Source organism: Topomyia yanbarensis, chromosome 2, assembly GCF_030247195.1.
Source record: "Topomyia yanbarensis strain Yona2022 chromosome 2, ASM3024719v1, whole genome shotgun sequence".
NCBI classification, from domain to species: Eukaryota; Metazoa; Arthropoda; class Insecta; order Diptera; family Culicidae; genus Topomyia; species Topomyia yanbarensis.
This window is the reverse complement of record NC_080671.1, coordinates 153990674-154003698: the sequence shown is the minus strand read 5'-3', so window position 1 is coordinate 154003698 and position 13025 is coordinate 153990674. Positions and strand designations below refer to the sequence as shown.

General features: G+C 36.5%; 1 protein-coding gene across 1 annotated transcript; it reads left to right on the top strand.

Annotated features, from left to right (window-relative positions):
• The first annotated feature begins 6112 nt into the window (after window positions 1-6112).
• On the top strand, window positions 6113-7941 carry LOC131681791 (protein PRRC1-like). Its single transcript, XM_058962825.1, has 5 exons — window positions 6113-6716; window positions 6774-6876; window positions 6938-7108; window positions 7170-7359; window positions 7420-7941. The coding sequence occupies exons 1-5, from the start codon at window positions 6239-6241 to the stop codon at window positions 7570-7572; spliced, it is 1095 nt and encodes a 364-aa protein (XP_058818808.1). The 5' UTR covers window positions 6113-6238; the 3' UTR covers window positions 7573-7941.
• The last annotated feature ends 5084 nt before the right edge of the window (window positions 7942-13025 follow it).

The window sequence follows — 13025 nt, the reverse complement described above, 5'->3', positions numbered from 1 at the left end:
GAAAAAGAATGAAACTGTCATATGCGCGTTGACATTGACATTGATGATCAAGAATTTTTAGTACAAAGGCTTTTACTGTTTACAGGGGTAAATATTTCACACACAAAAAAATCAGTGAAAATAAACAAATTTCGGTTTTAAATAACAATTTTCCCGTTTGATATAGTGACAAACAAGTTTCAGGTTTGGTTCAATCAATGCTATTGCTTGAAGTTACCAACAAATTCATTTGTTGGCCTTTCAATAGTTCAACAAATATTTCATTTGAAACAACAAAATCATGATAACCCAAGTAACCACTAAGCCGTAAAAATTGCATCAATTCGGTTCTATAGTCGCGTATAGAACAAGGGTAACTGAGCTTATAGGCATCATACTGTACATGAGTGCTGTTCAAAAGCCACTTTTGGCGAAATATTCGGCTGATATGCAGCCTACTCCCACTTTTCCACCGCGCCTATGAAGGAATGTCAAAACAATTTGTGTAATGGGTAGAATCCACTGGTTGGAGAAAAAAACAAAACGAAAATGGAGGAAAGACTGTTTTTCTCTCTTTCTATCTTTCATGGTCTATATGCCACATGTGTTTGACTTTTTTCTATACAGCGTTTGATCCAGGCTCGAACTTCTGCTTCTAGAAGATATGGGGGATAAGTTTTTTTTTTTAATTCGTTTATTTGACACGGCTCATAGCGGTAGCTTAACGGAGCCGTGGATCTTTTATACGTTTACAATATATGTAAAAATAAAAAATACAAACAAGACTTAATTAATTGGATCTCGTGCGCGCAACTTTTTATTGCGAGCGGAGACCTTCTTTCGCGAGGTCTGTTGGCAAACAGCGTCAGGGGGGTCATTTAATTCTCTCTTGTTTTTCACGTCCCGGTCGAAGCTGGCTTGGTGTCTGGGATCAGATGTTCTCCCTTGCTTCTTGCACTTATTGTTGATCAGTGTAAATCCGTCGTCATTGTTACTGCATTCGTTGCCGATGTTGCTTACAGTTGCTTTTGGGGTGCTGGATGATTCTTTTGCGGTTGTCATTATGCTCTGAACAGCTGCCACAAATTTGGCCACCGTTTGTGGTTCAGGCATTGGTATTGAAAACTCTGTTTTAGGTTGGTTTGCCGTAGATGAGTTGGCAATCGGTTGAGATGCATTTTCCTCTGCATCTTCCGCGCAAGGTTGTCCAGGATGAGCTGTCTGATTACAATACTTGCACGTAGGAGTTTGCCCCTCATGGGTGCATAGTGTAGTTTGCATAATTGTAGTTCCGTGAGTATTGAGTTTTATTGCCAAGTAGGAGGGTATAGGCCTTTCAACCCGCATCCTCACTACAAAAACGCCGTTAGGTGTACCCGGGAAGAAGTTTCTCCAAGTATCAGGTGTAACGGATTCTACTTCTCTGTATTGCGACATGCATTTTGCAATTGGCTCAGGAGGGGTACGAGGTGATAGGTCATATAACCTTACATCTATATAATCATTCTCAATGTATACGGGAATCTTAATTCCAACGTTGTCACTTTCAACCACGTGTTTTAAATTGTTCTTCAAAACGAAACGCTCGGCTTGTGCTAACGTGTTGAATGATATTAACACTACATTGCGAAGATGATGGTACTGAAGGTACAAGACTTCCGCAAGCCTAAGTTGCATTTTTACCTTCAGAAGGTATTCCACTTAACTAAAACTCGGTCGTTTTAAACAAAATTTAAAGTCAACGACCGCAGCGTTGGGTCGGAGTAGAGCTTTTTCGTCAACTTTACTCATGATGACAAGAATAATCCGATATTTCCTTTGTTCTCGAGACAATGCACACCAGATCGAGAGGCCTGTTGTTCACTTGGCTCGATTGTACGTCTGACTGCGGCAGAAGTAGAAAGTAGACTGATGGGGGATAAGTTGTTCCAGTGCGCTTGCTGTTTGATCCATTTGAGCATTTGGTCATATAAATGATATTTGCCGTTCTTAAATCGAACGGTTTTTGGATCGATTGGAAGTTGATTTCACTCACCGACGAACAGAAGCATGGTTTTGGGAATATTTTATTTTTGAAATTACTTCCCTTCCTATACTAAACTTAAAAGTAATTCATCGCAGTTTCGAATCATTTTTTGGCTCAAAGATTCAGTTAACTTTAATTTGTTTGTGCCAAATCTCCGAAGCCGACAAGCTTTTTCTTGAGCTTACAAATTGCACCATATCATATTTGTTTTGATTTGGACTTCATTGCTTTAGTTTAATAGAAATGTCAAGCATAAACGGCATTATAAAGGCATCGCTGACTACCGCTTACGGCTTACAACTACAGGGTTTGTAGGCTCTAAAGTATAGCTTCATATACCCATATACGGTCTATTTTAATGCTTAATGCTTATAATGCTTATAAACATTCGAAAAGCTTGTATAAAACTTATAAACATTTGTAAAGCTTCTATGCAGCTTATAAACATTTGTAAAGCCCATATAAAGCTTATAAACATCGGACAGCTCTTATATAGTCAACATGCTGCTTACTTTAGTGCTTAGTGGTTTGCTGGGAAGTTTAATCTAACAAACAGGTTCGAAGAAACCAAAAAACTAGCCAAAAAATAGTAGTATTTAGTATTTTTTGGCTAGTTTTTTGGTTCCTTTAGTATTAACCAAAGGAGAGAACAACTCACATTTAGTTGAAATCAAAGATTCTGTTGGTTTTTAACAAAGGAAACAGTTAGATCTAACAAATTTTATTTTGTTTCAACAATGTTTCTATTTAAAATGCAAACAGAAGTATTTGTTGAACTAAATCAAATATTTGGTTTCGAGAAACACCCATTTCAGTTTGAAACAGTCATTCGTCAAGTTTGAAATTCAACTAAACGTTTTGTTGTTTCAAAAAGGCTTGATTCTTCTGCGCGCTGAAAATTTTTAATTTTGTAAACTCCATCTTCACAAAAAAAAATATATATATTGCGCACTTCCCACCAACCTGGACCTCGCACTTTCTCAAAGTGCGAGTGATCAAACTGCTACCGAAAACTGTGAGCTGTCAAAACACATGTATTTGAAGTTATAGAAATGGTACTTTCGTAGACAGACCAGTCGAACTAATCGGTCTATGAGAAGAATTTAATATACTGAAAAAACTTAACACGTTAACATCATGTGAAAATCTATTAAATTATTTCAATCCACAAACACATAAAATGCACACAGTTGCCACTTGAATATCCATTCGAGTGTGGGAAATATGGTTTTCAAATGAAATTCATGCGAACATGGTGTGAAAAGTACTTCAACATCATAAGAAATACTAAGAAATGACTAAAATTTCCAAATGAATTACACGTGAATATCACTTTGTTTTACTTATAGATTTCACTGGCATAAGAATCGTTGAAATCAATTGTTTTACATGTAGAAATGCACGACATGTTTTTCATGCAAAATTCATGTGGAAAGTTCATACTTTACTACTCAATAGCATGGCAATGAACATTCAATGGATAAATATGTTATATTCACGTGAAATTTGTTTGAATTTAATTTAAAACACCACATGAAATGCTCTGAGTTCTTGTCGGCCGGTCTCACGAACACTAATGCAGTTTCCTGGTTGAAAACAATTCCATTTGATTTTGCCGTCTTTGTTTATTATTTTCCGCCAGCTAGTGATGTCGTATTTGTGTCATGCGACGTGTACGTATAAGAGCCGTAGAAAAGTCTATTAAAGTGATGTTTCATTGCATATAGTTTTATCGTGTCGATTATTTTCAGTGTGAAAGAATAGTAAGTGCGCAGTGTGGCTAGAATCCAGTTTTGGTGCCACAAGCAAATTATAACCTCTGCAAGTTAAATAGAATTCAAATTTCTTGTTATTGTACGTTTCATTGGAAACGCGCCATTCAATCATTTTGGAGGCGACGAATTGAATTGGCACGTTTGGTCTTAACATAAATGCTGAAAAGCGTCGAAAATATGTATTGCCCAACTTTAATGCGCGCTAATTGTTTACTTTAACTGAATTTGTCAATAAAACTGAGACTGACTGAAAACTTTGCTGTCAAAGTTTCAGGTTTTCGTATGTTTTATTTACTATAGTGTTACCAGCCATCGCTATTTTAAAGGACAGGTCCTTAATTTCGATTATTTTGGAAAGCGTCCTTATTTTACTTCAAATGTCCTTAGTTTTAGTTTTAATCCATGGTATATTTGAAATCAATATGATTAAGAGCATGTTCAGGAGTGTTTCGGTTTTAGATTTATAATTTTGACAGTTCTATAATATAAAACTGAAAATTTTAAATCTGGAACTTTCTGTCCCCAGCAGCAGTTTTAGCGGGTGTTCTATCCAGTTTAAAATGTATGTCTCGCCATGTCTTCAGCGTTACTGCATTCAAATTAATTTATCCCCAGTCTATCGGTTCTAAGTGTCTATGCTGAAAACTTTGCATGAATTTAAAACACAGTTCTAAACGTGTTTTAAAATCAGCAACAAATAGAACTGCGTCGTATAACAGTTTTAAATTTTGAAACAAAACTGTTCGAAATAATAAAACAAAACGCTCTGCTGGGGACGTGAACGTTTCAGTTCCAGTTCTACTTTGAAACTCCTATATAAAATAAAACGCTCCTGAACATGCCCTAAGTGCACTCAAGCGAATAAAATATTTTATATGTTAAATTAGTTGTTCATTTCCTTATAGCACTGTTGTTTTCTTATGTTTAGATTAATAATTCGAAAGTATCCAGCTTTTTACGTACCATAATGGCGGTCTAAATTGTTCAGTTCGTAATACGTTTAATTGCCCTTTTTTGACAATAACCGTTTACGCCAGCTTGACAGCAACGCCCAGTTGAATATGTCGGGCGTTCATTGAATAAACATCCAACGCATTGGACTAACGTAGGATGACTTAATCTCGCTGAGCGGTTGACGTAAACGTTTATTGTCAAAAAAGGGCCATTAAACGTATTACGAACTGAACAATTTAGACTGCCATTATGGCACGTAAAAAGCTGAATAGGCTTAAAAAGTAGATACAGAACACTAGATTAGGATTGTCGCTGGTGTTCCCATTGTTTTCGATTCAAAACATGTTTGTTTTGTTTTCGGTATAGATCTGTCAAGGTGCCGCACGTCTATCTGCTAAAAGTCTTCGGTCTACATTCTTGGTACACGCAGAAAATTTTAGCTTGTTTGCAACAACAAACTATTTAGTTGATGTTCAAATTGTTAAAATGCAGAGTTTGCAATTTTTTTTATTTCCGTCTCTTTTATACTGCTGTGATGTTTATGCATTCAAGACATGCATAAAATTTACAGCAGAAAAAACGAGAGGCAAACCGAAAAATAATGTGATATTTATGTGTGACAGATAATTTTGATGTGCTGCTACAAATTGCAAAAAGTCATGTGTGAAATCAATAGATTCAATACAGCGATTTTTCTCGGTGTAAATTTTCGACTGTTATTGTTATGAAATGAAAGATTTTGTAAATGCCGCACAAAGAAATGAAAATTTATCAAAATTCGATACAGGTTTAGACAATTTGTGCATTCTGTGTAATGAAAATACACCAGCTACGAATGGCCATTGTTTTACTGGCTATAACATACCAAAATGATTAGTCGCTATGAAACGACGATAGAGGATTTTTTTTTGCTTTTTTCTATTTGGCCTATGTGACAGTTATATACCGGGATCAAAACTATGATGTTCCTACCACTGATGCCAGTGACAATCCTAATCTAGTGGTCTGTATCTACTTTTTAAAATAATTAATCCATATTGCGAATCTTTTCTAAAATCCACATCAAGACATTTCAGTCATGCGCCACCAAGCCGTGCGCCGAATTACGCGCATGTTCATTTTGCATTAGTGCAAGCGAAAAAAACGGTTTGACGTTTATTTTTGTTTCGTTCGCACTGATCTGTGTCACATATAGCAACAAATTGACGAAACGCTAGTTTATCTCGGGATAGGCAATATTTTCGGTTTGATTTGAATTTATGTGTGTGGTAAATTTTATAATTTCTAGCGGTGCAGCATTCTCAAAAATGTGTGAAACGTAGTCATAAAATGGGTAGTCTAGATTTACCGTGTGAATGCAGGTTGCATTTTGTACTAAAAATGTATACTAATCAACTGCTGATATCATAACAATAACAAAAACAACGTCTGTGTAGATCGCATCAATAAATTTGGAAACTAGTGAATTGCAGGAGTCATCGCTTTTCCTTTCGCCAAGCTAAAAATGTCTGAAAACCAGAAAAAGACGGCAAGCTTACTGTCGAACATTAATCCGCCATCAGAACTACCAAGTTTTATTACAGCAGTAGCACCACCAGTCGCCTTACAGCAACCCGTAGCTGGCGATCATCAAAGTGAAGAGTCCCCTAAAAAGGGCACTGAAACAGATCCCTTTATTCCAACAACATTTAGTCCAGCAATACCTGCTAGCAAGGATACCAACTATATTGGGCAACAAGATCCGGATGCTACTTCAGCGAGCGGAACAGCCAAGATAAGTCGAGATTTTGCCAGCATGGTGTTAAATCCAGAACCACTGGCAGAGGCATTGAGCCCAATCACGCAGAGTGGATCGGCCTTATTCGGTTGGATGAAGGGAGCGGTTAGCCACAATGGTATTTTGCAGAAGGTTGCTGAGAAGGCAAAGAACTCGGTGGATACAATTGTGACGACTTTGGATCCTCAGATGAAGGAGTATATCAGTAAGCTGGTGAACAAATTAATGGAATGGTTTCTACTATATATATTTGCTTTTCCAGATTCAGGAGGAGACACGGAAGTCATTGTGGCTTCAGACAAAGATGACAAAGTTCGTCCAATTCGAGAAGCATTTCAAACAGTTTTTGGTAAAGCGACTGTTATGTACGTAAGAATTTTTGTATGCCTTCAATTGTAATAAGCGTTCTGGTGTTTTTTTTCGCAGTGGTCTTCCTACACAAGCAGTTGGAATCGCTGCTCAGCCGGTCGGTTTTGCCGCAGGTCTAAAGGGAGCTGAGCATAGGATCAATTTGATTCGCGCAGAGAACCCTCGAGTGGATGACCATTTGCCAGTCGTTGCCGTGGAAAATTTTTTGGTCGAGCTATATCCCGAGCAGTGAGTTTCGAACAGAAAAATGGTGCATCTTTTATGTAATTGTTTTCTTATTTGAACGTAGATGGTTTGATGCTGGTGTTATCGTGCTGTTTGATTACGCTAAAAATATTTTACTTAAGACTGTTACTCAAATGACACCGATACCACTCCCTGTTGTGGCATCAATTCAGGCCGACACATCGGAAGATTATCAGCTGAAGGATACTGGCTTCGCCGTTACAGTTGGAAGCGTAATGGCAAAAAATTTGAATGTGAGTCAAATAGGTGCATTCACTGTTTAAAGTAAAGATTTCATTTAATTCTTTTGATAGACACAACACACAGAATGGCACAAAACCTATACATCGGTTAGCCGATCGGAGATGATACTGAATGCGGCCAAGACGATTGCTACCTTATACAAGCAGGCTGTGGCGGAGTACTTTGCGAGTGCAATTGGATCTTCCGCGAGCACAACTGAATAAGATTTACTGAATGCCAGCGTTTCGATAGGGTGTAGATGTGGACACTACTAGATGCTGGTTTCTAGCTTATCTCGTAATGCATTGATTTGTGTGTATCGGAATATACATATGTTAGTTAAAGGCAGATACTTTATATTGTTAATGTTTGTACAATATGTTCAACTTAGTTTTATTTTGCATCACGATGCATTGTTTTTCCTTAGAAAACAAACGACTGCACGGTTCGTTCTGTGAATCAATTTGTCGTAATGCAGAATAAAGCTGTATACAATTATGTATTTAGGATCGCTTTATTTTCAGAAGTTATATTAATCAATACAATCTACTATATTTTACTGCTGTTAAGCTTTCTTCAATTAATCGAAAAATATATATATTTCTGAATCTTTCAGATAAGAGGATTGTTTTTCATGTGTTATATTATGATTTTGCTCGTTTCATCTACCTCAAAAAACCACCTAGACAAGCGTGGAAAAATTTCCAACTTTCCGACTTGTCGAAAATACGAATTTTTAATGTTGAATGCGTTGATGTTGGATGTGATTCTAAAGACTGATTGATTGTTTAAAGTTTGTCCACAGCACAGTATAGTTTTTATGAAAATATATCATCTTTCAAAGAAATTACGAATTTTAAACAATTGCATGTTTAAAATACTGCCGGTACTCACATAACAGTCCCATATCGTCGCTGTTGTGCTATCTTATGACAAACGCCATTTTGGGGTAAACTGAGTTAGATATGCCACATTACTTGTTTGAAAAATCGCTACAAAGTGGCGTTTTCGGAATTTTGAAATTCTACTTGGTTACTTAGATATAGCTAGAAACATGATAAGAAATTGTGAGTTTTTTGCTTCAAATCACTATATCTAGGGATTGGCTCAAGTTATATTGAAGTTTTAGACGGTTTTATGTGTGAAAATGTCTGAGGAACACAATGGCATAAACATTTTCGAAAGAAAATTATACGAGTTGTGAGAAAAACACAGTTTTAGTTTTGAACTGGAAATAAAATATATTTGGCAACACTGTAATCAAGAATAACCATTTTTTCTAGATTCCCTGACTCATTTCCTTTAAAATGCATTTCACCGAATGTTTATAGACCATATGAACCCAAAGATATGAATAAAAGTTAAAAAGTGATGATTTTTTTCTATGGAAAATTTTCCATGCACGATTATGACACGTCATACAAATTTTGTCATCAATACACGCCTATGACACGTGTGAGTGCGACTTTTGTTTACATTCATAGGAAAAACTCGCAACATAGTCAACCGATCTTCGTAATATTTGAGAGATTAATGCAGAACAGATAGAAGCATCAATTGTATTCTTTGGATTGTTTATACCATTTATAAGTTTCAAGATATTCAATCTCAAACTTTAAAAATCGTTTTTCTCGAAATGTGCTAAATGGCGCTTGTCATAAGATAGCACAACAGCGACGATATGCAGTATCATCATGTCGAGAAAATGCGTCCATATGGTTTTTGTTTTTTATTGTACCCAGCTCTGTGACGCGTTGTAACGTCACGTTACAGTATCGGTCATAAAGCAATCTTCTTCCAGTAAATTTCAGTTTATTTTGATTGAATCTTTCGTGAAATTTTGTCTACTTTCTGAATCTGTAATAAGTTTTGATGTAAGCGTTCATTTGATAAAGTTATAGCATATTTGTCGAATGAAGATTCGTCAAATCAATGTAACGTCTCTTTTAGTAGTGCTCATGATCGCAAATCAGTTCCATAAAGATAGGAAATTCCAATAGAAAACGGGACAAATATGCGATCATGGGCAGTATAACAGATAAAAATTGTCTGTAGCTTTCATCCAAAATGCATATGGGACTGGTATGTGTGTATTTTTCGTATGGGCCTGTCATTAGTTGGTGTTTTTACTACACTTTTTTTATAAATCAATAAGTTTCAGTATGTTATTTGACAGCACAAAAAAAATGAGATCTGACTCTAAGGTTAACTCAAAACTGATGACAATGCATATGGGACTGTTATGCGGATATCGGTAGAATACATCTCTTTGTATTCATCATAATACACTACAAAATTGAGGTCTCTCCAGCCGTTTTAGAAGAAAATACTCAAAGAGCTAAAGAGATGTTTAGAAATAAATTTAATTCTGTGCACAATTCTGCCGCAGAGTAGAATTTCAAGAAACTTGCCATTTCAAAAATTGGAGATGCAAAGATTTCGTGCTACGAAAATAAATTAAAAGAAATCAGCAAAACCAAATTTTGTTTACAAAAGCTGATCCAATGATGCACTGGCGTGGTGTGCATACAATGATGAGTACACATCGCAGAAAAAACAGAACGCTCTTTTTTCGGAGTTCAATATGCGGATTGCAAGTGTGCGCGTGCGAAGGGGTGGTTGAATGCGAGAGACCACGCTCTCTTGCTCTTTAAATTATGCGTGGCGGGGTCAGATAAATTCATTATTATTTTGGTTGATTTTCTTTTGGCAAGCCTTAGTGCGATTGACGGTGACGATTTTAATAGCATTTTTTCATATGTTTATTTGACACGGCATTTGCGAAAGCTTTTTACGCCAGTTTCTTTTTTTTACATAGCATGTTACAAAAACCCTTAAGACTAATTTTAACTATACTAGTAATTTGTCTAAAACTAACACTGTAATCACCTTAATGTTTGCTTTTATCCTCAAATTCATGTATTTCATAATGATCTTGTATTTTCGAGTGTATTTATTTACTTCTTTTCTGCTATTGTCTGAACTTAAAACAAAACTGAATATTCTAGGACACTTTAATTAGTGAATGATTAGCCTTGGATGAGAGTATGAGGAGATAAATTTAATTAAATTTTGATAGGCGCTGTTTTTAGAAAATGATAAATAAGTTCCATATATATATTCCATATATTCCATTCCATAGAGGATGTCTCTAACAGGAACATGGATTGGTCTTCCTCGACCTTGTTAAGAATCTGCTAATTGTGATCTGGCTTCACTATATTCAGTGCAGGACCAAACAACATGCTCAATGTCGTGGTAACCCTCTCCACAAGCACAACGACTACCCTCTGCGAGCCCAATACGACGGAGATGCACATCTAAACTATAATAATTGAGCATGAGTCTAGACATCACACGGATGTTCCGACTTATATCCAATCCTTTAAAACATGCCTTCGTTGATACTTTAAAGATAATTGAGTGTAGCCATCGTCCCAAGATATTTGCCAACTAGCAAGCGTCCTCTGACGAGAAGCGCTATAAAATTCATTATAGGGGTTGGGTCTTTCATATATTTCACCATCTAGTGCACCAATCTTGGCTAAATTATCAGCTTTCTTATTGCCCGCAATAGAGCAATGGGCGGACCCACACTAGGGTAAATTCATAATATTTTATTGTTAGGTTACTCAGAAATTCTCAGAATGGTTCGTGATTATCAACCCTCTTTGAGCGTAGAGCTGCAATTGTGCTGAGACTATCAGTGAGGATAAAGTAATGGCTCGGGGGTAATGTATTAATTATTTGCAAACTATAATGAACTGCTGCTAGTTCCGCCATATAAACAGAGGCGGGTTCTGCAAGTTTGAGAGAAATTGAAAAATTATTGTTGAAAATACCGAAACCAGTGGCCTCACTGATTCGTGACCCATCAGTGTAAAACATTTTAAGGTAGTCTATGTGTTGGTATTTACTTGTGAATATTTTAGGGATTTTCAGCGAGCGTAGACGATTCGGAATTCCACGAGTCTGCGCTTGCATGGACGTGTCGAATAATAAAGTGGATTCAGGAGTATCTAGTATATTGATGTATGCGGGAACATACCTAGCAGGTGTTATTTCTTGTGACATGTGATTGAAATACACTGTCATGAATCTGGTTTGGAGTTGAAGCTCGACAAGTCTTTCGAAATTTTCAATTACCAGTGGCTTCATAACATCACATCTAATAAGTAAACGAGAGGAGAGATCCCAGAATCGGTCTTTTAAAGGAAGAACTCCCGGTAGTACTTCAAGACTCATCGTATGGGTCGACCGCATGCAATCTAAGGCGATTCGTAAACAACGATACTGTATCCGTTCCAGTTTAATAATGTGAGTGCTCGCAGCTGAACGGAAACAGAAGCACCCATATTTCATTACTGAAAGTATTGTTGTTTGATACAATCTTATCATGTCACTTGGATGAGAACCCCACCATGATCCAGTTATTGTTCGCAGAAAATTTATCCTTTGTTGGCAATTCGTATTAGATACCTAATGTGGCCTCCCCATGTGCCTTTAGAATCGAACCAAATTCCAAGGTATTTGAAAGTCAGGACTTGAACTATCGTTCTACCGACCAACTGAAGCTGAGCTGTATCACGCTTCCTTGAGAAAACGACCAACTCTGTTTTCTCCGTAGAGAAATCGATGCCCAGCTTTAAATCCCAAATTGATAAATTATCCAAGCTATCTTGCAATGGTTGTTGGAAATTTATAGCTTTTGGCCCTGTGGCAGAAACCACACCATCATCTGCAAGTTGTTTTAGAGTGCATGAGCCGACAATACAATTATCAATGTCATTCACGTAAAAATTATAGAGAAGCGGGCTGTTTTGATATGATGGAAAACACTGGTTCGATTATTTTATACTATTATATTTAGCTTTAACTTTATGCGATAGCGTCTTATTCGGCTGGCTGTTCCTATACAGGCAGGGTTAGAATTTTTGACTGTTTTTTGTACGCAAAGTAACCAACATTTTTTGTACGCAAAATAACAAACAAAAATTATTTAAAAAAAACTCGAATTATCACGACCACACCTTCCATTGAATTACCTTGATCCCTATCTTTTTGCTGGATAACTGTCAAAAATGCTAACCCACGTGGCTAAATTTACTGTCAAGGAAGACCGATAGTGTCAAACGAGGACGTGTTTACATTTTTTTTTAAAAAATCAATGAAAAATCATTCTGAAGTTTTAGAGGTTGAACAAGTACAGTCGTGATTCGCTGGTAGGGCCACAGCCATGTCCAACTAACGGATTTGATTCGCTAGTTGGACCGACTGACAAATGTCAAATGTTCAAAAGAGATGCTGGCAGTGTAAATGCATCTGTTCACATCTCTAAAAATTTGTCAGATTGATTGTCAAAGTAAATTTGACATGAGATTTTGGCGTTCAGATGCTTTTTAGTTGGACAATGGTCCAACCAGCGGAGGTCCAACTAAAAAGCGGTCCAGTTAAAAAGTGTCCAACCAGCGAATCACAACTGTATATTGTTATATTTTGAATGATGAGCTCTATCGGTTTATGAAATAAAAGGAGAATTTTATTCTTCATTTAATGACCCAATTTTAGAAAATTATTTTAAAAGGACCTATTTTTTATTAAGTATTGCTCATAACTTCGGTTCTTAAACTGATATCTGAATTATTCTATTTTGAAAAAAATTGTCTCGATGAGCTTT

Coding starts and splice junctions, on each gene's coding strand:
- LOC131681791 (XM_058962825.1), top strand. CDS start 6,239: ATGTCTGAAAACCAGAAAAAGACGGCAAGCTTACTGTCGAACATTAAT. Junction 6,717..6,773: donor TCAGATGAAGGAGTATATCA/GTAAGCTGGTGA, acceptor TTGCTTTTCCAG/ATTCAGGAGGAGACACGGAA. Junction 7,109..7,169: donor GTCGAGCTATATCCCGAGCA/GTGAGTTTCGAA, acceptor ATTTGAACGTAG/ATGGTTTGATGCTGGTGTTA.